This window comes from Conger conger, chromosome 1 (genome assembly GCF_963514075.1).
Source record: "Conger conger chromosome 1, fConCon1.1, whole genome shotgun sequence".
NCBI lineage: Eukaryota > Metazoa > Chordata > Actinopteri > Anguilliformes > Congridae > Conger > Conger conger.
This window is the reverse complement of record NC_083760.1, coordinates 36,138,542-36,160,076: the sequence shown is the minus strand read 5'-3', so window position 1 is coordinate 36,160,076 and position 21,535 is coordinate 36,138,542. Positions and strand designations below refer to the sequence as shown.

Below are 21,535 nucleotides of genomic sequence, written 5' to 3'. Positions count from 1 at the left end.
GAGCAAACTGTATTTCATGAAGCGAAGATCTGCTTCACTTGTAGACTATGACAAGAACACTGCATAGCCTACAGGAATTTGAAAACTTATACTGTAGTGAGATGGCCAACTGCAATAGCTAGGCTAACTTTGAAAACACAACTCTTAACATACAAAATTCAGAAGTCAAGAAATATTTTCTCCCTGCTCATTTGTACACTAACATGGCGCCGGCCACACACAAAGTTGACTACAACTCGGAACTACAATGGGGTTAGGGCCAGTCATGTGGCCCAGTTACAAATCATTTAAATCATGTTTTTCTCTTTTTCAGCAGAGACAGGAAAAATGTAAAAAGCAATTGCCTGCTTCTATCGACTACCACAGTGTGAGCTTTGGGTGCCTAATTGGCACAGTAAATTTGGACAAGTCATAGAGAATACATAAGAGGTCATCGTTAATACCACTTCCGGGCCACAGCAGGCATCTTGCAGTGCGTCACTTGCGGAGGTACCTGATTGAATCGGATTGAATGGAACCACATGACCATGCCCCCTTCCTAACTTTTATACAGTTCTGTGGCGTGTCCCATTAAGCCTGATTTATACTTCTATGTCGAATCTACGCAGAGGCTACGCCGTGTTCCCTATGTAACTATGCCTACGGCATAGGGAACACGGCTACAAGTAGGCTAAGGCATAGTCTCAGCGTAGATTCGACACAGAAGTAGAAATCAGGCTTGGCTTTTCACTTCTCACCTCCTGTGCTCCATTTCCACACTACCACTACCTAAAATTACATGGAAAAAAGGAGGGGAAGAGAGAAGTGGAGGAAAGGAGAGAAAGAGGTAGCATGAAAACAATAGGGACAGCTTATCTGCTTTTCCATTAAGGTCCATGTTGATTATTGATGAAACATCCCTATCATTGTCGTTATATTTTGGTGATTGCACAGATTGTCCTATAGCCAATCCCATATCTTACATGTGGTCAGTCCATTTGAAGCTGTGAAATACCTTGGAAGTTTCAAGTACAAATAGTTGCAGGTAGGCAACAGTAGCCTGTCCACACAAAAACCTGACATTACAGTTTGTTGAGACACTAATTAAAATGTAATCTGCAACATTAGGACAAAGCAAGCATCTAATAGTATACAAACCTAACAATGTTCTGTACTACCACAATACCAATGCCGGAACATATGGAGAATTAACTCCTATACTGTAGCTACACTGTGAAAGCCTACATTGTATTGCCAGTTCATTGAACTCAGAGGCTAATTCAGAAACATTTCTGCACATTGGTGAAAGGGATATGTTGCTTCATATTATGCGAGTTGTTTACCAAACACACACAGGACCTTAATTCAATCTGAATTTAAATAAACAAATGAGACCACAATTGAGTGTTGTGATCAGATACAGCATCAGTATGACAAATGCATAACAGGAGAGGCACCTCTTACCCATGGTGAAATATGGTGGTGGTCAATGATGTTTTGAGACTGTTTAAATGTTTAAAGATACAACTTTTGTTTTTGATTTTTGTGTTAAAACATTGTTACAAGACCATTGTATTTACTATCATTGAAAAAGGCTCACCTTCAACATCAGCGCGCTGACAGAGAAGGGGGAGAGATAAACAGTGTTGTGGTTTGAGGGTGTTTGTTGCTGCAATACTTCTCTTGACCGTGGTCTGAGCAAAAATGACCATGAAGACACACATGAAAGCACTTCAGTGGATTCTTAGCATAGCACATGCATTTTACAATAATTCCCTGATACCTGAGCTATAATTTTTCTTGATGGAAGATATAAAAACGGAAAAAATAAAAGCACACACTTTCATTCCTAATTTGGAATCATCAATTGCGCCTTTAAAACTCCATGCTTACCAAATGCTTTTTACTGATGACAATCCTAAATAATAAAGATAGTCAATATAGCTACCAATTCTTCCTGTGGCCTCAAGGGGGCAGATCTGAGCGCTAGTCAAGATCATGGTATTTCTACCATGGTTCTATTTCTGAAAAACTTGAGACCAGCAGATGTTTGGAAATGGTATAGCCATAATTTCCCATTGGTTTTGATGCTTTTTGAACATTTATTAACATTTTTTGAAAGGAATATCCATCTGACAAGCCTACATACTGCAATACCAACCGCCTTCCATCTTGGAGAGATAAACTGTTTATCCCCACCATTCTTGATCATCGTAATCTAATTCAGAATCATTTCTTGCCATTTCCTTTTGTCAGTGGATATCTCCCTGAAGGACAGGACCCCTGTTTCCTGTGACTGGCTGCGCAGAAGCTGTAAAGCTGTGCCATACACTCACAAAGTCCTTTCTGCTGTTAAAAAGGGTGTCTGAATGAGTATTATCCGCACTGAAAATCCTTGAAGATATTTCCCCAAATATAATCAATGTCTTCCAAAAGTCACAACGTGTGACTTTATTTTTAGGAATCCCCAAAAGTCCTGCTATGCTTTTATTGTGTCCATGTCCTGATCTTGTATTTCACATGAAGTCATCAGAATCATTGCCATCCTATAAAAAAGAAGATAAAAACAAAGATCAAACAAAAAAGGCATAATAGAAATCATAATTTTTTGCAGACACAGCTGCCTAATACTGAACAAAGACAAGGTTTACCTCATTTGTTGTCATATTTTCTTTTGTCATAAGAGATGAGTAACTCCTAAAACAAAAATGATATATGATAAATTATAACAATCTGATACAATTCTGAACATCTGAATCCTGTAAGATTAGTAATCCAGTAATGGTATACAATGGATTAACCCCATAAATCTCTTGGCTTGGCTGGTGTGGGTTTTTTGCATTCATTCCTTTTTTAAAGGTGCAATTTTCAATCACTATGGTAACAGGACAATACCGCTTGAAAGTGTTAAAACTCTATCTCTATCTCTATATTCTATCTGAATCACCTATTTTAAAATGCCATTGCTTTAGCGACAACAGTTCCGTATTTTGTAAAGTGGGTGGCAAAACAGGTGTGGGGAGGACATCTCTGCATTTTGGAAATCCACATAATATGGATGCACATACTGATATGACAAGTTTACTAAATGTTTTTTTTTTTAATGCATGGGTTAAAATTGGCTGTTGCACCAGTATATTGTGTTTTCATTCCTCTTCCCTATGGCTTGATTGGCATGAAATGTGCCCAATGTGCTGCTAGAACTTTGTTAGACAGGGTTGTACACCCAGAATTCCGTGGTCACGTTAATGTCCATTGTCCAATATTTGTGTGAATTACAGTAATACAATGACACCGTATCATGGTGGCAACACAATAAATCTACTTTATTTTAGGCAGGGAATCTGATGGAAAAACAGTGTAAATATAAAACAGGGATTTCGTACAAATACAATACTTTCCTGCAAATGGTTTCTATACAATTTGGCTTATATTTTTATGTAACTGTGAACTTTGCCTATGGATTTGATTTCATACGGTGCAAGGCAATCTTTGTGGTGGCATGATTAATGTAGTCCATTTAAAGCAATTCATTGAAGCAAGGAATTTTTGCTTTCAATATCCGATGGATATGATAGGCTACTGGTCTAAGGATTTTTCTTTTATGCCAACAACTCTACTTCATTTTTGAAATAGTTCTACTACACTGCCCTGGAAAAGCTCTGGCCAACATATAGGAATCCAAGGAATCTCTCATCTGAATGAATATTTCTGAGCAAGGCAGTGAAAACACCTCAGATTCAACAATAGAGGGCATATTCAGTGACGTAATAATGTTCTCAATGTTTCGGTGAATACATTCTCAAAATATTAGATTATTCAGTATGCTCACAAATGAGGAGCAAGTCTGCTTCTGAATAATAAATGTGTAATTGTGGAATGCATTTTACTTGGATGGAGGTTGGGTATTTGACAAAAAATTAAATAAATAGACCTTAATGAATACCTCATAAGAGACCATAATATCATTTAGTTTCCATGTGTCCTTTTGGAGTCACCAAATGTCCTTTTTGGAAAACTGCCTACACATAGCTGGAAAAAACAATGCCTAATAAAAAGGGATTTTCTGGTGTTGTGCCTCTGGCTCTATTGTGTTTCTTAGCGCACAATAATCTGTATCCACTCAAAAACAGAATATCTTTCCAGTGAGGATAAAAGCTTCCACTTCCACTGTGTTTGAGCTTCAGTAACTCTGTTTTGGTAATATATATATTTAGTAATTCTGACTCTTGGAAATCAGAGCCCAAAGGGTTACCTTTTAGAAGAGATTATGCCTGTGGTGAAAATCATTCAAGAGTAGTAACCATTGTATTTTGGGTATGTCACTTTCAAGTTTGTGATACTTAATAGGTTTAATCTTACTTCAGCTCATCCACTTCCTTCTTTCTCTTCACCTCCTCCTTTTCCTTCTTCTTTTGGTCCTGGATCTGAGCCTTCTTTTCATTCCTTTCCTCCCGGTCGCGAGACTCTCTCTCTGCAGCTAGATCTGGAAATCGTTCATCTTTTGTTTTCTCCAACCGATTCACAATCTCATTTATTTTCTTCTCAACAGCCACGATCTTGACCTGCAAACACCAACTTTGTGTCATTTTCTTTTGCCACTGCTGTAAATAATAATGTGAAAGTGAAGGGAGATATTTAAACTATTATGGCAGACTGTCACCTTTAATCTGAGGGTATTTAAATCCATTACACCCAGTTTTAGGGGACCAAAAGTAACTGGACAGTTGGCTTCTCAGCTGTTTCTGATTAGACAGGTGTATTGAGGTGTATGAAAAAGGACTCTGCTGCTCCCTACTGTGGGAACCTTGCAAGTATTTCAGACAATTAACTTACTATCCAGTTTTGAGACTACACATCATGTTAATGTCTCAGGTTTCTTCATTAGTTTTGATATATACACTCAGTGACCACTTTATTAGGTAGACCTGTACACCAGCCCATTAATGCAAATATTTAATCAGCCATTCAAATGGCATCAGCTAAACGCATAAAAGTATGCAGACATGGTCAGGAGGTTCAGCTGTTTTTCTGACCAAATTTTAGAATGGGGAAGAACTGTCATCCAAGTGACTTTGGCCAAGGAATGTCTGTTGGTGCCAGGGTGGTTTGAGTATCTCAGAAACTGATGATCACCTGGGATTTTCACGCACAACAATCTCAAGAGTTTGTAGAGAATGGTGCAAAAAACAAAAGTTATTCATGAGAGGAGAGACGCGTACAGAACCGCTCTGAAGTGTCAAACCTCTAAGTCGATAGACCACAGTAGCAGAAGTCTAAAAATAAGTCTAATAAATGCCTAATTAAGTGCCCACTGAGTGTATATGGTGGTGGTATGAGTAGCACGTTGTTTGTTAAATGTATGTTCACAAAATAGTTTACTGCCGTTTAATGCATATTACTGTAAAGTAAACACTTAAAAATGTATTATTCCTACAATCACCCGATCACTGCTAATCTTTTTGAATACTAGTGGAGGTTATGTCTGTGCTACTTCTGATAGCCTATATTGTTGGAAGTCTATGTATATGAAAAAAGAAACAACTTTATTTCTGTGCAGTTTTACAAGAAATGATCGCAGCAGTAAAGTACCTGCAGGCTGTTGCACCAGTATAACGCAGGTTCAAACAGAGGCTACTTTGAACATAAATAAAGATTTACATCATAACTTTTAAACTGGTTACACCAACAGATTTAGCTCCGATGTAGAGTTAAGATGCAACTTTAAATTTACACCTACTCCCTACTAGGTGTAAAGCCATTCCTAAAACAGCCATTGACATAGCACATCAATTTGAAAGGTTGGAAAAATTGTTAGACAATTTCAGCAGGTTATACGTAGTGCATTCCCCATGATAGATTAGCTAGCCGTTTGATTTTTATGATGAGTTTTGTTTTCGGTAAGCCGAGATAGTGAAAAGGTCCACTGTTTTCTCTGAGTACAGGAATAACTTACTCTGTAAATTATGAGAGGTTTTAATGAAAAAATACTTTATTTCATACCAAGTAAATTGGAGCAGGGAGCAATAAATATTACATATTTATTACAATAATACAGTTAGGGCAGTCCAAATAGATCCACTAAAGGCCGAATCACCAGCAAGAATAGGTGGTCGTCTGGAGCTTTATTGGAGCTGTCCACCATCTAACTCAGTGGTAACCAACCCTGTTACTGGAGGTCTACTGTCCTGCATGTTTTCACTCCCACTGCCACTATTTGATAGTACAAAACCCCATTAGGTTGTAATGGACATAAGGTTACACTGGAAACATATTAATATGCAAGCTAAGGAAATAAGTTTTTATTTTGGTAACAGCTAAAAAAATTTTCATTCATGAAGTTTACATTTGGAATATGTGTATTCAGGTAGTTGAAAAAAGTGCATAGAGTATTGAAAAATTTTGAGTCTACAGTTTTGAACCTCAAGGTTCAGAAATGAGTGCCAAAGTGAAAAACTATAATCTGTAGTGTTACTGCTTGCCTCTTTCTGACGATGGAAGCCAATCTGTCCGACATCCATGTCTCCTGTTTTCTTCAAGTTGCTCCAAGGTGTGTATACAACATTGATGTTGTTCATTTTGCACCCTGTAAAAAAATAAAGTATTTTGTGGAACCCAACAGGCAGGATTGAGCCTCTTTTCATAGTCCAGATCAGATCAACAGGCCTAATACAAGATATACAACAAAAGTTGATTTCATTTTTAAATATCTTAGAATGTTGTCAAAAAATTTGCACTTAGACAACAGTTAGCAAATTAGATGATTATTTCAAAAATTCTGGTTGAGTTCTTCAACAGATGTGTCTAATCTGTAATAGATGATTTCACATGCTGAATGAGACGTAAATCATTGAGCTTGGTGTTCTAAAACCCTATTGTCAGCTGCAGTCCAATGCAATTAACATTGCATTTTTTAAATTTTTATAAATTTTGTCTTGTTTTTAGTTTTAATTGCTAATTTTTTCCCTTTTTCTCCCAATTTGGAAGCCAATTGTACCCCGTCTGATTCAATTAGAGCTAATATTAGATACACCGCCCACACCCCGTCCCGAAGGAGAGCTTTAAACAGAGAGCTTTTTGGCAGGACCGGGAATCGAACCCCAGTCCCCGGTGTGCAACAACAGCGAACTGCAACCGCAAGTCCGCTGCGTCTTAACCTGTTGCGCCACCGCGGCCCCCAACAATGCATTTTAAACCATAATAAACTGAATGCAATCTTAGAAAATTAAAAATCATTAAATTACTAATTAAAAAGATTCTGTCGCATAATGGAATTTTCAACGGTTGATTTAAAAGGACTTTCATAAAAGGACTGCACCAGCATCTGGCACCTAGACGACAAAATATCAGGCCACAAAAAATCACTAGGTATTATCTTTACATTTAACCACAAAAGCCTAATACAGCCTCTGACTAACTGAAGTTTCTGGAATGTTTTAATGTTTCTGGAAAAACCAGTGGTTTTATTAAAAATGAAAATCACAGAAAATGTTTCCTTTGACAAATCAATTGCATAGCAAGTACACAACGAGTCAACTGCCAGCCAATGGCACATGGCTGTATGTTCTCAAACAAGGCAAATGGTTTCTATTAAATGTATAATTACGCGATAGCCATACTTTGAACCCATTTGGGCAGATAACAGCATAAAAATGTAACAGGAAGTACAATCCCAGAGCCATTTTCAAACATAAGCAGATGCATTACCTTGAATGCTGTTGTTTTTGACAAGTTGCGCACAATCAATCAACACTTCTTTCGGAATATCGTCTATTGTTAGTCCCTAAAATGTAAAAATGAAAACAATAATGTTAGCACAGCGCATTTCCCTTCACTGTTCAATTTACCGGGAACACGGAATATGGACACGATGTATATCTTGAGGGGTTACACTTAAAATGAACACTACATAAGTGGAGAGACCGTTTAAGGGAACACAGACCTAGCATGTAATGCCCACTAATTTATTTCATGTTTAAATATTAATGAATTTAGTTAAACCATAATGAAATGGCCGGACTATGCAATAGTCTAGAAGAGGGCTGCGTCATTTGGTTGCCTTCATTGCTATCTTATAAAGCATTATGTTTTTACTAGGGGTGCGAACGGTTAAACGGTTAACCGAAACTGATTTGTAACCGGTTACAAAAAATTGATAACCGATAACCGTAAGCTCAGTTTAAAATAAATGCATGTTCATCACTAGGCATATTATTGCGGTTCTAAAGTATTCTAACCTGGTAACCGACAAGCTTCAGTAGTTTGAGCAAGCAATCTGGCCATTTCAGGGGGTTTAAAATGTGAACACCACATTACATTATTGGCATTTTGGCAGACGCTCTTATCCAGAGTGATGTACAGTTTATTTGACTAAGCAGGGGACAATCCTCCCCTGGAGCAATGCAGGGTTAAGGGCCTTGCTGAAGGGCCCAACGGCTGTGCAGATCTTATTGTGGCTACACCGGGATTAGAACCACCGACGTTGCATGTCCCCAGTCATTTACCTATTACATTTACGCTATGTCGTTTCTTAAGGTTCACGGAAGATCCATGTTTATTTGTTGACAAGCAAATTCGAACTACCCGCAAACTGAACGTAGCTTTCCACTATGCTGTATCTAAAAGTACAACAAAGCAATACATTATTGTTCAAATGTTTCATTAAATATTACAATACGCAGTTGGCGGCCATTTCAGAGGGCTAAGAATGCAAACACCACATAGAATTGAATGCTATAGTACTATAGTTGTCAAATATTTTTGTGTGTTTTAAATCTGGAGATGTTAGTTCACTTATATGGCTTTTCTATGGCGTTTCTTCATCCGTGTTTATTCGTTGACACGTGAATTCAAACTAATGGCAAACTGAGCTTTGCTTTCCACTATGCGGTATCTACATAGAAATAAATGAAGCAATACATTATCATTAGGCTCTTTATCCATCGGATATTGAAAGCAAAAATTCTCCGCTTCCAACGAAAACTGGACATGTTAATATCACCACCACGATTGCCCCACGCTATATAAAATGCATTGGAATATAAAATCCAAGTTTACCGTTACATGAAAATATATCAAATTGTACAGAGACCTGTATTGGCAGAAAAGTAAAATCATTAGACCAGTCATATGGTAAAATAGAATATAACAACATTATGGGTCTATCAGCCAAATAATGCGTGACCACGGAATTTAGAGTGCACAACCCAGTCTGTAACAAAGTTGTTCACAGCAGCATATTTACAGATTGCATGCCAATCAAGTCCATCAGGCAGAAGCCATAGGGACGAGGGATGAAAACATGAAGAGTTATAATTTTAAGCGATGAATTTTAAAAAAATGACACACGTAAACTACAGGGATTTCTGCAACTGTGAGGTTGCACAATTTCAATGTAAATGTAAATATTTAATTTGGCAATTAGGCTGACATTACCGGACTTACAATGTTGACATTTAACTATTGAAATGGCCCAAAACAAAGTTTGAAAATGTAATTAAATTTCTCAGTAATGCAGTTAAAAAATAAAAAAAAATGGGATGGTAACCGGTTACAAAAACTGATGATTTGTCACATCCCGAGTTTTTACAGCAGCCTAACTTGGCTAAGTAACACCAAGAATCTTAATTCTTGTATTCATTAGATAGCTAGCAACGTAGTTGTATCATAGATACAGTAGTTTATAAAAGTAAGATGTGGGCTACTGTGAGCTGCCAAGATTTAACCGGATAACCAGAGAACATACGAGTTCATAATTATTAATGGGTTTGCTTGCAAACTAGATTTAAGAACGCAAAACGTTCTTACGGTTGGCTATGTGATAGGCCTAAATATTAATTCCCACAACCAATGACAATTTTTACTTTTATTATAACATTATGTGTGCATCATTAAAGATATAAAGGTCGTTCCAAGTTGGAAGTCTAAGCAGGGTAGACTTCAAGACCTCGGGAAATGACATCAAAAAATCTTTTGAATGACCTTAATTTTCACGAAATTGGTTTCTTATTAATGATACAATAAATACACCCTGATAGTGTGCACTGATGTTTTAATGTTTGGCTACTCTGCAGTTAGTTTGCCACTTATCCACTAAATGCTTAGCTTCATAGCTACTAGATGTGCACGGTTATTCAAATAACTGAATATCCGAACGAGGGACAGTATTCGGTTAAATAAAATAGTTTTCAAAATGTTTTGGTTTATCTATGATTTAACGGCATGAATTCCCAATAAGATTAATGGCACAAATAAATCTGTGTGCAGCAGGATGCTGGACAGACAAGAACCACGTTCTTCGTTAGCTTATAATACAATATGGTTACATTTCATATTCAAATAGGATTCATTAGCCATGTTCACAGTTTTGCGGTGATCAAGATCAGAAAAGACAATAGTCCGCTTCCTGGTTAGGCTGTCTAATTACAAGCAACACAACACGTGGGGGCAACATGGCTCAGGCAGTAAGAGCAGTCGTCTGGCAGTCGATCCCCCGCCCGGGCTGTGTCGAAGTGTCCTTGAGCAAGACACCTAACCCCCAAATGCTCCTGACGAGCTGGTCGGGGCCTTGCATGGCAGCCAATCGCCGTCGGTGTGTGAGTGTGTATATGAATGCGTGAATGGAGAAGCATCAATGGTACAGCGCTTTGGATAAAGGCGCTGTATAAATACCTGCAATTTACCATCACAAGGTTCTAGACTCCGCTCCCCTGCTTCAAATCTTTTATTTTATTAGAATTATTAGATTTACAAATACTTGAGGAGGGGCACGTTTTAGTTTTGAATTAGAATTAATGTTTTATTTCATGTTTATTTGCATTATTTTACAGAAGGAGACGACATGCCTTGAGTACATACACTCCCTTGGTCGTTAATGGGCAGGCGTATTTTATTTTAATACACATGTACTGCAGGCCTATTTGTTTTGTGACTGAAACATATCCATATGTTTTCCAATCTGATTGCTGGCTCTTTTGTGTTACGGTTGACACAATGGTTTACAATCTACTTGTATTTCTTTCATTACCTTTGGCATTCTCAAGTACACATGAGCCGAGGACAGTTTATCCACATGAAACCTGTAGGCATAATCACAAGACAATTCCCTGTAAAAGACTAGACAAAAAAAGAAAAAATCAAGGCAAATGCTTTTTGTTGATTGTGTATCAATTACAGTATCAAACCACCTGTTGGAATATGTTATGTTGCAGTATATATAAACACAGTCGGAGATAACATCCGCACACCATGTATAAAATACCCTCCAGTTTATAGTGTTAATAGCCCAATTGCATTAAACATAGGGATGTTCCCGAATGCGAATATATATAAAATACCGCACACCGCATATAATATTCGCCAAAGCCCAAATAATGTGTTTTAAATATTTATTCCAAATTTCTGCAATATTATTTGTCTTCAGAACACCATCAACACAGAAAAAACAGCTGTAATAGACTGACAAAAACATGCTTTCACATAACTTCAGATGGGAGGGGCAGTTCGTTTTACTCCAGCCAGTTTTGTGGTATGACTTTCTGGATGCAGAGAGTTAAGCATGTTTATAGCCTACACTTTGTGCACTAATAGGCAAATAGAGTTATTTTGACTACTTATGTTAATTTATTAATTGGGCAAGGAAGTTTAGGTAGTGCAGATGTTGCCTTTTCCTATTGTGTCCGCTAAAGGAACAAACTGGGATTTTAGATATTAAAGCCCATTCTACAAATTTGGTGTACTTTACATTGCTGCAAACCAATTAGCAAACATACAGTGCCCTCCAAAAATATTGGAACAGCAAGGCGAATTGCTTTGTTTTTGCAACACACCGAATACATTTGGGGTTTAGATAAAAAGATGAACACGAGACCGGAGTTCAGAATTTCAGCTTTTATTTCCTGGTATTTACACCGAGATGTGTTAAACTACTTAGAACATAGCACCTTTGGTATCAGATCACCCAATTTTTAGGTTAGCAAAAGTTTTGGAACAAAGAATATTTAAGTGTACGAAAGTAAATAACACTTATTATTTCGTAGCATATCCATTGCTAGCAGTAACTGCATCAAACTTGGAACCCATTGATATCACCAAGCTGTTGCATTCGTCTTTTGCAATGCTTCCAGGCTTTTACGGCAGCCTCTTTCAGTTGTTGTTTGTTTTGGGGGTCTTTTCCTTCTCCTCTTCGGTTCCTCCCAATTACTTGGGACACATTTCTTTGTAAGTTGGCAGGCAGAATGTTTTATTCTGAATGAATTTCTGAAATCCAACGTTAGTTAAGGCGGGGCCGTTTCATTTAATCGTTATCAAATTGGACCAACATCGAGGTGAGAGTGAATAAATAATCGTAACTCCATAAAATTTCAGCATAATCAGCGTAATACTTCGCTAGTTATTAAGATAATTGTTTTCTCATCCTATTGCGAAACCTCGACTTTAGCACGTCTGCTTCTCAACATAGATCAGTAGAGTAATGGTAGTTAAGAGTAGGCAAATTCCTCATCTTCTTTTGTTCCAGAACTTTTGTGGCTCATCTCTGTACTTCTTTGCAAATTGTCTTGTCTTCCGATTCTTACTAACGATGAGTGGTTTGCATCTTGTAGTATAGCCTCTAAATTGCTGCTCTCAACTTTGAGATAATCTCCACAGGGCAGGGGTGAAGGTGCGTGTGATGTCACTAACTGGGGGGTTTTCTTAACAGCTCCCACAATGTTTCGGTCATCAACTGCTGTTGTTTGCCTTGGTCAACCTGTACACCAGCGGTTTCTTTCTTTTTCAGGACATTGTACAACAAGTTGTTCTACAAGCTATCCCAAATGATTTCCCCTATTTTCTAAGCTTCAAAATGACTTGCTTTTACCTCAAAGACAGCTCTCTGGTCTTCATGTTGGTTTATATTTTCTAACACAAATGCAGTCTTCACAGGCAAACCCCATGGCTAAAACCAAGAGTAGACATTCAGAACTATTTATTGTTTAAGCAATCAATGTAACAGGACATATCGTGCCAACAAGAAACCCGTCAGTTCCAATATTTTCACTAATAAAAATTGAGTGGTCCGATACAAAAGGTGGTATGTTCTAAGTTGTTTAACAAGTCACGATAAAAAAATACCAGGAAATAAAATATGAAATTCGGATTGGTCATCACAGGTACATCTTTTGACCTCAAACTGAATTGTCTTCAGTGTACAGAAAAAACAATTAAATTGACCATGCTGTCCCAATACCTTCAGAGGGGACTGTATAACAGCTTTTTAGATTGTTGAATTTGTTTTTCCTACCTTTCCGGCTGCCATTGGTTTAATTTCCGTAGTTTAATAACAAATCTACTAGCAGAGTTGCTTGAGATAGGTAATATGACAAAGTATTTTTTGTCAAAGTTACATTATCTTTGCATTTCAAAGTGCACATTGACTAGGTGAGGCTTGTTTTGCTCCATGAAGTCTCTTTTGAATTGCACCAATACTTACAAGGACATTTTTCAGTTGCACAGCCATTTTCTCCTATTGCACCAACTCCGTTGTTACCCATTTACTGTTGCTTATCTTTTCCAGGTTGTTTTGCGGTTTCACCAGAGATGAGCTAGTTAACATCAGCATTGTATTCTAGTACTGGCTGTACTTTAAAATATGTTTCACTGCATGACATGAATTGTGCGTAATATTGTATCTGATATTGGCAATGGAATTTTTAAGTTACATTATCCATTAGAATAAAAACACGTCTCTCACCAGACATCTTCTGGCCACCCATATTTAATGAGATCTTCATCTGTGTTGAAAACAGAAACAGAGCTGTTCTTCCAGCATGCATCTCTTCACACGCAAAAGTTAGGGGCACAAAAAAAATAAAAATAAATAAATAAATAAAAATTATCTGTCATTTATTCATGGGGTACTAGAGCTGTGGCAGCCGACACAGCTAGCTATTCTATATCATGAGGAATCAAAAACGTGACTTAACGAGAAAGACACTTACTTTCATACTTGTCCTTTCCCATGTAGATGGTATAAGGCGGAGACACAACTGCAAAATAGCATAAAATACAGTATAAACCAACAGTACATTACCAAAAAATTTTTTTAATGACAAGTGCCGAAGCACTGGTTAACAAGTAGGGTGGCTCGATTATGGCAAAATCCTGATCACAATTATTGTGGTCAATACTGAGAACTCCCTCTTGGTGGGCTTCCCAACGTCCGCCATGAGACCCCTCCAACTTATCCGGAATGCAGCAGCTTGTCTGGTCTTCAACCTTCCCAAACACTCGCATGTCACCCCCCTGCTTACTTCCATCCACTGGCTGCCTGTCATGGCTCACATCAAATTGAAAACATTTGTGCTAGCCTTCCAAACAGTTAAGGGGTCTGCCCCAGCTTACCTCCAAAAAATCATCAGACCCTACAGCCCTGCCAGACCTCTTTGTTCGGCCACCACAGACCGCTTGGCGCCTCCTCCTCTCTGAACTTCCACCTCCCACTCACAACTACTCTCTGTTCTGGCTCCATGGTGGTGGAACAAACTCCCGTGGAGGTCAGAACAGCAGAATCTCCAGCCATCTTCAAGCACAGACTGAAGACGCACCTCTTCAAGCTGCACCTCTCCCTGTCCCTCCCTACCTCCCTGTAAACCTTAATTGTAGTCTTTACCTGTGATATTTACTTGAGTATTAGGATGTTTTGTTCGGCTAGGTAAGCAGTGTTTGGCTAGGTAAGCAATTTGTTCATACATTTGCGTGTTGCAGTACTACAAAAATAAAAAAATAAAAAAATAAAAAGATCTGATGATCAAATAGGCCCAAGTCCTTATCTTTGTTGTGCAGGTAGTAGTTGAAATTGTACTTCCCTCTAGGGTCTTTCAGCACACTTCTCCCTGGTTGTGGGTATGCACTTTGCACTTTGTTGTACATCGCTCTGGATAAGAGTGTCTGCCAAATGCCATTAATGTAACATAATCTAATGTAGAAAAAACAATACAGAATGAACATTTTTTGTGATATTGTCCTCAAATTTGAAAGGGATTCATCCAGTGATGTCACTTGGCTCCATTGTGTTTCTAAGCACATAGGCCACAACTACAATAATCTGTATCCAGTCAAAAACAGAAAATATTTTCAGTCAGAAAAAGCACTTCCACTTTCACTGTTTAAGCATCTGTAACTTTGTTTCAGTAATATTTGGAGTAATTCTGACTCTTGAAACCAAGGGTTAACACAATTACAACATGCATTTATTGAACTTAAAAAATAACAAAAATAAAAAGTTGTCTTTTTGACAGTGATTTCCTTGAACTTTAAATATAATTGAACTGAAATCCAAATAAATAAAAGCAATTCTTAAATTGAAAATATAGATTCAAAAAAGAAATAAAAAAAGGCCAGTCTTGGCTTCAGACTGGCCGAGTCAATCACCAGACCGTAACCCTTAACTTTGCATTTCACCTCTTGAAGTATACTGAAGGGAAACAAACAACAACGGAAAAGCCTGCAAAAGCATCACAAAAAAAAAAATGCAACACAGTTTGGTGATGACAATGGGTCACAGGCTTGATGTAGTTATTTATTGCAAGCAAGTGATATTTACATTGACATTTTAGTCAATTGGCAGACGCTTTTAATCCAAAGCGACTTACAAGTGCATAGGTTCTACCATAAGTCAAAGCATCACATCCAGAAACTAGCAAAATACACATGAAATGCTGTTCTAAACATTTTTTTTGGGGGGGGGGGTTAGACAAGGATAGGGATATCAGAAAGGAGGGGCAGGGGAAATCAGGAGGAAGGACTAAGGTAGAGTTTGAAAAGGTGGGTTTTGAGTCTGCGTCGAAATAGGGGGAGGGATTTTGCTGTTCTGACAGTGGTAGGCAAGTCATTCCACCACTGAGGAACCAGAACGGAAAACAGGCGTGAACGTGCAGCTCGACCGCCAGGTGCACGTAGAGAGGGAACCATAAGGCGACCAGAGCTGGCAGACCGGAGTGGTCTAGCTGGGGAGTAGGGAGTGATTAAGGATTGGATGTAAGGTGGGGCAGTCCCCTTAGCAGCCTGAAATGCCAACACTAGGGCCTTGAATCGGATGCGTGCGGCAATAGGAAGCCAGTGGAGGCCAATGAGAAGCGGGGTGACATGAGCCGACCTGGGCTGACTGGTGATCAGGCGGGCTGCAGCATTCTGGACCAGCTGGAGGGAGCTTGATGGCACACGCTGGGAGACCGGCTAGGAGGGAGTTGCAGTAATCCAGGCGGGAAATGACGAGTGCCTGGACTAGGAGCTGGGTGGCTTTCTCAGTCAGGAGATGACGGATACAGCGTATATTATACAGAAAGAACCTGCAGGTTCTGGCAGTGGAGGACACTTGTGGAGCCAGGGTGAGGCAGTTATCAAGAGTCACCCCAAGATTTTTTGCTGTACGGGAGGAGGAAACTACAAAGTCCTCAACAGTCAATGAGAGGTCGATTGACGGAGAGGACTTAGCAGGGATGTAGAGAAGCTCAGTTTTGGCAAGGTTGAGCTTCAGGTGGTGGGAAGTCATCCACGCAGAGATATCAGCCAAGCAGGCAGAGATCCGTGTGGTGACTTGGGTGTCGGGGGGGAAGGAAATGAAGAGTTGGGTGTCATCAGCATAAGAATGATAAGAAAAGCCATGGGAACAGATAACAGAACCAAGAGACATGGTGTATAGCGATAAGAGGAGAGGCCCAAGAACTGAGCCCTGCGGGACTCTAGTTCGTAGGGGGTGAGGGTCGGAGACTGAGCCCCTCCAAGTCACCTGGTAGGAGCGACCAGAGAGGTAGGAGGAAAACCAAGCGAGTGCAGACCCTGTGACACCCATCCCAGACAGTGATGAGAGCAGAATCTCAAGGTTGACTGTATTGAAGGCGGCCGACAGGTCGAGGAAGATGAGGACAGAGGAGAGGGATTTGGCTTTAGCAGAGTGGAGTGCCTCAGTGACCGCGAGCAGGGCGGTCTCAGTGGAGTGGCCACTCTTGAAGCCAGACTGGTTGGGGTCATGGAGATTGTTCTGGAGAAGATAAGTGGACAGTTGGGAGCAGACCGCCCGTTCCAGAGTTTTAGCAAGAAAGGGAAGAAGAGAGACAGGCCGGTAGTTGTTCAGGGCAGAGGGGTCAAGAGTAGATGTTTTGAGCAGGGGAGTGACTCTGGCCCTCTTCAGGGAAGAGGGCATGGTGCCGGAAGAGGGGGAGGTGTTGATTAGAGAGGAGAGAAAAGGGAGAATGTCATCAGATATAGATTGTAGGAGGGGAGAGGGGATGGGGTCAAGAGGACAGGTGGTTGGGCGGTGGGAAGTAAGGAGTTTCAGTGTGTCGGCATCAGAGAGAGGAGAAAAGGAGGTTAGGGAGTTGGGGAGAGTAGGAGGGTCAGCAGGGGTGGAGGGTTGGGAGAAGGAATTGCGAATAGCATCAACCTTCTTTTCAAAGAAGGAGACAAAGTCATCAGGTGTGAGTGATGAGGGGGGTGGGGGGGTGATATGCTACCAAATATTAAGTGTAATTTACTTTCATTTACTTAAATACTCTGTTCCCATACTCACCAAAAATTTTGGAGGTTGGATAACAAAGGTGCAATGTTCTAAGTACTTTAACATATCTAGGTGTAAATACCAGGAAATAAAATCTCAACCCCAATTGTATTCAGTGTATTGCAAAAACAAAGAAATTGGCCTTGCTGTTCCAATATCTTTAGAGGGTGCTGTATATTGTTTGTGTATTTGGTTGAAGTAATATAAGAATATTGATTTGTAGTTAGTAGGGATGTGACAAATCAAATTCGTAAACGGATACCACTCCACTTTTTAAATGGTTAACTCTGTAACCCAGGGGTGTACAATCTTATCCAGAAAGGGCCGGCGTGGGTGCAGGTTTTTGTTTTAACCCAGCAGTAACACAACTGATTATACTAATGAACTAATCGTGGTCTTTAATCAAGACCTTGATGAGTAGAATCAGCCGTCTTAGTCCTGTGCTAAAACAACAATCTGCACACACACCGGCCCTTTCTGGATAAGATTGGACACCCCTGGTGTAACCAATACTGCTTATGACTGCTAGGGGTCGTAATCTTTTTCTTTTAACCTGCTGACAAATTTAACTGCATTTTCAAACTTTATTTTGGGCCATCTTAATAGTTAAATGTCAGCATTGTATGTCAGATAATAGCCTAATTGCCAAATTAAAGATTTACATTTACATTGTGCATAATTCTTCATGTTTTCATCCCTCTTCCGTATGTTTTCAGCCTGACAGACTTGACTGGCATGAAATCTCTAAATATGCTGGTGTTAAGAACTTTGTTACAGATGGGGTTGTGGACTCAAAATTCTGTGGTCACGCAATATTTGTCTGATATAATATGATAACACTGGGTCTATTTTTACCATAGGCGACTGGTCTAATGATTTTACTTTTATGCCAATACAAATTCACTTATGGCTTATTGTATGGCGTTTCTTCATCCGTGTTTATTCGTTGACATGCAAATTCCAACTAGACATAGGCAAACTGAACATAGCTTTCCATTATGTGGTATATACATAAAAATAAATTAAGTAATACATTATCTTTACGCTATTTATCCATGGGATATTGAAGGTGAACCCCCACCATGCTTCACTGTTGCCTGCAGAGACTCCCAAAAATGTCTAATTTTGACTCATCAGTCCAGAGAACCTGCTGCCATTTTTCTGCACTCCAGTTCCTGTGTTTTCGTGCAAAGTTGAGTCGCTTGGCCTTGTTTCCATGTGGAGGTATGGCTTTTTGGACGCAATTCTTCCATGAAGACCACTTCTGACCAGACTTCTCCGCACAGTAGATGGGTGTACCTGGGTCCCACTGGTTTCTGCCAATTCTGAGCTGATGGCACTGCTCGACATCTTCCGAATGCGAAGGGAAGTAAGCATGATGTGTCTTTCATCTGCTGCACTACATTTCCTTGGCCGATCATTGCGTCTACGGTGCTCAATGTTGTCCGTTTCTTTGTGCTTCTTCAACAGAGCTTGGACAGCACATCTGGAAACCCCTGTCTGCCTTGACATTTCAGAGTTTGGCTGTTCCTCAGTTTTAACCCTCCTACACAGCTGTTTCTGCTTCAGTTAATGATTGTGTTTCAACCTACATATTAAATTGATGATCATTAGCTCCTGTTTGGTATAATTGGTTAATACACACCTGAATATATTCCGACAAAATCCCTGACTTTGTGCAAGTGTAGCTAGAAGAATTGATGCTGGTTTGAAAGCAAAGGGCGGCCACACCAAATATTGATTTGATTTCGATTTTTCTTCTGTTCACTCAATTTGCATTTTGTTAATTGATAAAAATAAACTATTACATTTATATTCTTACTTTACAGCATTTTTTCCACACCTGCCTAAAACGTTTGCAAAGTTCAGAGTATGTATATGTATATGTGTGTGTATATATATATATATATATATATATATATATATATATATATATATATATATTTAAAGTACGTTTTTGCTGGGTGTTGCAATGAAAAACATGTTGCGGCACAAAATGTGATATTTAGAGGTCCATAACTCAGAAAAGAAAAAGCCAAAATCTTTGTGAATATATATGTAGGGATATTGTCTTTCGTAGAATTCATCTCTCACCTAAGAAAACATTAATCAATTTTCGTTTTGGAGATAGGTGGCCCTAAACATGCACTTTTTTCACCAGGGACCAATTTTCAGGGGGTAATATCTCCAAAAGTTAATATACTTTTAGTGTCAATTTATTTATTTAAATGAGTCATCTGCGATCATTTTCCCATTGTGTATACATAAACCTGTTACTAATAACATTTGCTGAGATATGACCCACAGAATATTAAATTTGGCCATTTTTGGAACATTTATACACGCCCAAACCTCTATTTCGACTTTACGTCCTTAATCAACTTTTCTAGCAAGAATTAGCTTTGGTACTACTCAGGTTTTGTTTTGTTTAAACTATCCTAACTTCATACATCTTTACATACCAGTAACACCCCTATCAACGAAAATGGAAGGGTCTGATTGCAGTTGCCAGTATAACATGTGGACTATTTTTAGGACATTCTTGGGCCAAATATCTCCAAAACGAAAGTAGATGCATGTTTTGAATAGCTATACGAAGATATGAATTCTACATACACAATTATCTCTAGATACAAATTTACAACGATTAACGGCTTTTCTTTACAAATATCACATTTCTAGCCACGGCACGTTTTTCCGAAACCGGCAAACTTTAAATTGCTCTACCGGGAAACGAAAGTATAGATGGAGTATGAAGCTCAACTTTCGTTGAATAAAATAAGCCTATTGTTTCAGGGGCAATGTGTCACTATTAAAAACATTGGCAATAAAAAAAATCAATGGTTGGCAGCATTTTCTGAAAGAGCATTTAGACAGCCAAAATATGACTAACGACATTTTTGGCTAATAAAGTACGTTTGCACAGTTTACTTGCTCAATTTTCTGACGAGGTAGCAAATATCGACATATCTAGCGTGCGCTACCAGCAGGACTTCTCTACAAGGTAGTTCAAATCGATAGAACACCAGCAAAATACTCGCCCACATGTCCACGCTGACGTATATTTGACCTGCTAGTGAGTATAAGCGAATATTTGTTCTATATAACTCAAGAGTAAGATAAAAGCCATACAACAGAGTTCACATGCTAACGTTAATTGATAGTCTAAGTTATCGTTACTGTACAATGGTACAGGGCCCCTTACACCTAATGTTAAATGACTTAAGTTAGTCAGAGTGATTGCAATCGTCATCGATATGTCGAGCATGTGCAAGTACTCACCAGCACTTGTAAAATAAAATACCATCTTCAAAATAATATTGTCAAATTAATATATTAATAATATTTACTACTAGATACACATACAACGTAGACTAAACGAGGTACTAACAGTAGCATACAGAGGAAAGCCAAAGGAAGATAAAATACCGGAAGTATTAATTTGGGGGGGAAGCGCCTGACCTCCTAGGTATTTGAAGTCACGGCACATGTCGCCATGTTTTGAGGCTCTGCCAATCAGTAAGAGCCAGCCTAAGCCACTTTCCATCCCTCACTGACGCCTGAAGGCAGATGCTGCCTCCCAGGACTGCAAACAGCAAGTGGGCCAGCGCGATCAGCACCGCCAAACACACAAATTATGTGTAGGTACGTGCTTCTTCGCAGGCATTTTTTTTGTTATTGCATTGTTAGCAAATATATGTGCTGCGCTAGCTAAATTGCTAATATGCCGCTATTAGCTCTCTCATTCTAAAATTCGCTACCTTCCCGGCGTCATTGAGGGAAGGAAAGTACCTTGGGCCCAACAGAGCAAGATACTAGTAACATCCACTGAACTCTATGGTAACATCAGAGCCAATGCAGGAAATATGGCCACGTTCCGTCTCCTCAAAAATGGCGGATCAGATCAAGTGCCGGGTCAACTTCTTCTTCTTGTTTTACGGTGGTTGTATATTAAATATTTGACCATTACCGCCACCTACTGTATTCGTATGTACTAGGTTTATCTTCTTGGAAATATCG

At 39.1% G+C, this 21,535-nt stretch overlaps 1 protein-coding gene across 4 annotated transcripts; it reads right to left on the bottom strand.

Moving 5' to 3' along the window:
• Positions 1-1,702: 1,702 nt before the first annotated feature.
• On the bottom strand, positions 1,703-21,329 carry ccdc25 (coiled-coil domain containing 25). 4 transcript variants are annotated; one of them, XM_061258700.1, is made up of 9 exons: positions 20,945-21,329; positions 13,959-14,006; positions 13,712-13,751; positions 11,006-11,057; positions 7,687-7,762; positions 6,462-6,565; positions 4,342-4,544; positions 2,631-2,676; positions 1,703-2,525 (listed from the first exon to the last, which is right to left on the bottom strand). In XM_061258700.1, the coding sequence occupies exons 1-9, from the start codon at positions 21,060-21,062 to the stop codon at positions 2,496-2,498; spliced, it is 717 nt and encodes a 238-aa protein (XP_061114684.1). In that variant the 5' UTR covers positions 21,063-21,329; the 3' UTR covers positions 1,703-2,495. The 4 variants fall into 4 exon arrangements, with proteins under 4 accessions (XP_061114684.1, XP_061114707.1, XP_061114690.1 ...); XM_061258723.1 differs by having other exon boundaries at positions 13,712-13,795; positions 20,945-21,324; XM_061258706.1 differs by lacking the exon at positions 20,945-21,329 and adding an exon at positions 20,798-20,936.
• Between the last annotated feature and the right edge of the window lie 206 nt (positions 21,330-21,535).

What these genes read in the sequence shown, in the direction of transcription:
- ccdc25 (XM_061258700.1), bottom strand. Translation starts at nt 21,062, where the DNA reads ATGGAAAGTGGCTTAGGCTGGCTCTTACTGATTGGCAGAGCCTCAAAA. An exon ending in GGGAAAGGACAAGTATGAAA is followed by an intron (nt 13,752 to 13,958) that starts GTAAGTGTCTTT and finishes TTTTCAACACAG; the next exon opens with ATGAAGATCTCATTAAATAT. An exon ending in AAAATATGACAACAAATGAG is followed by an intron (nt 2,526 to 2,630) that starts GTAAACCTTGTC and finishes TCTTTTTTATAG; the next exon opens with GATGGCAATGATTCTGATGA.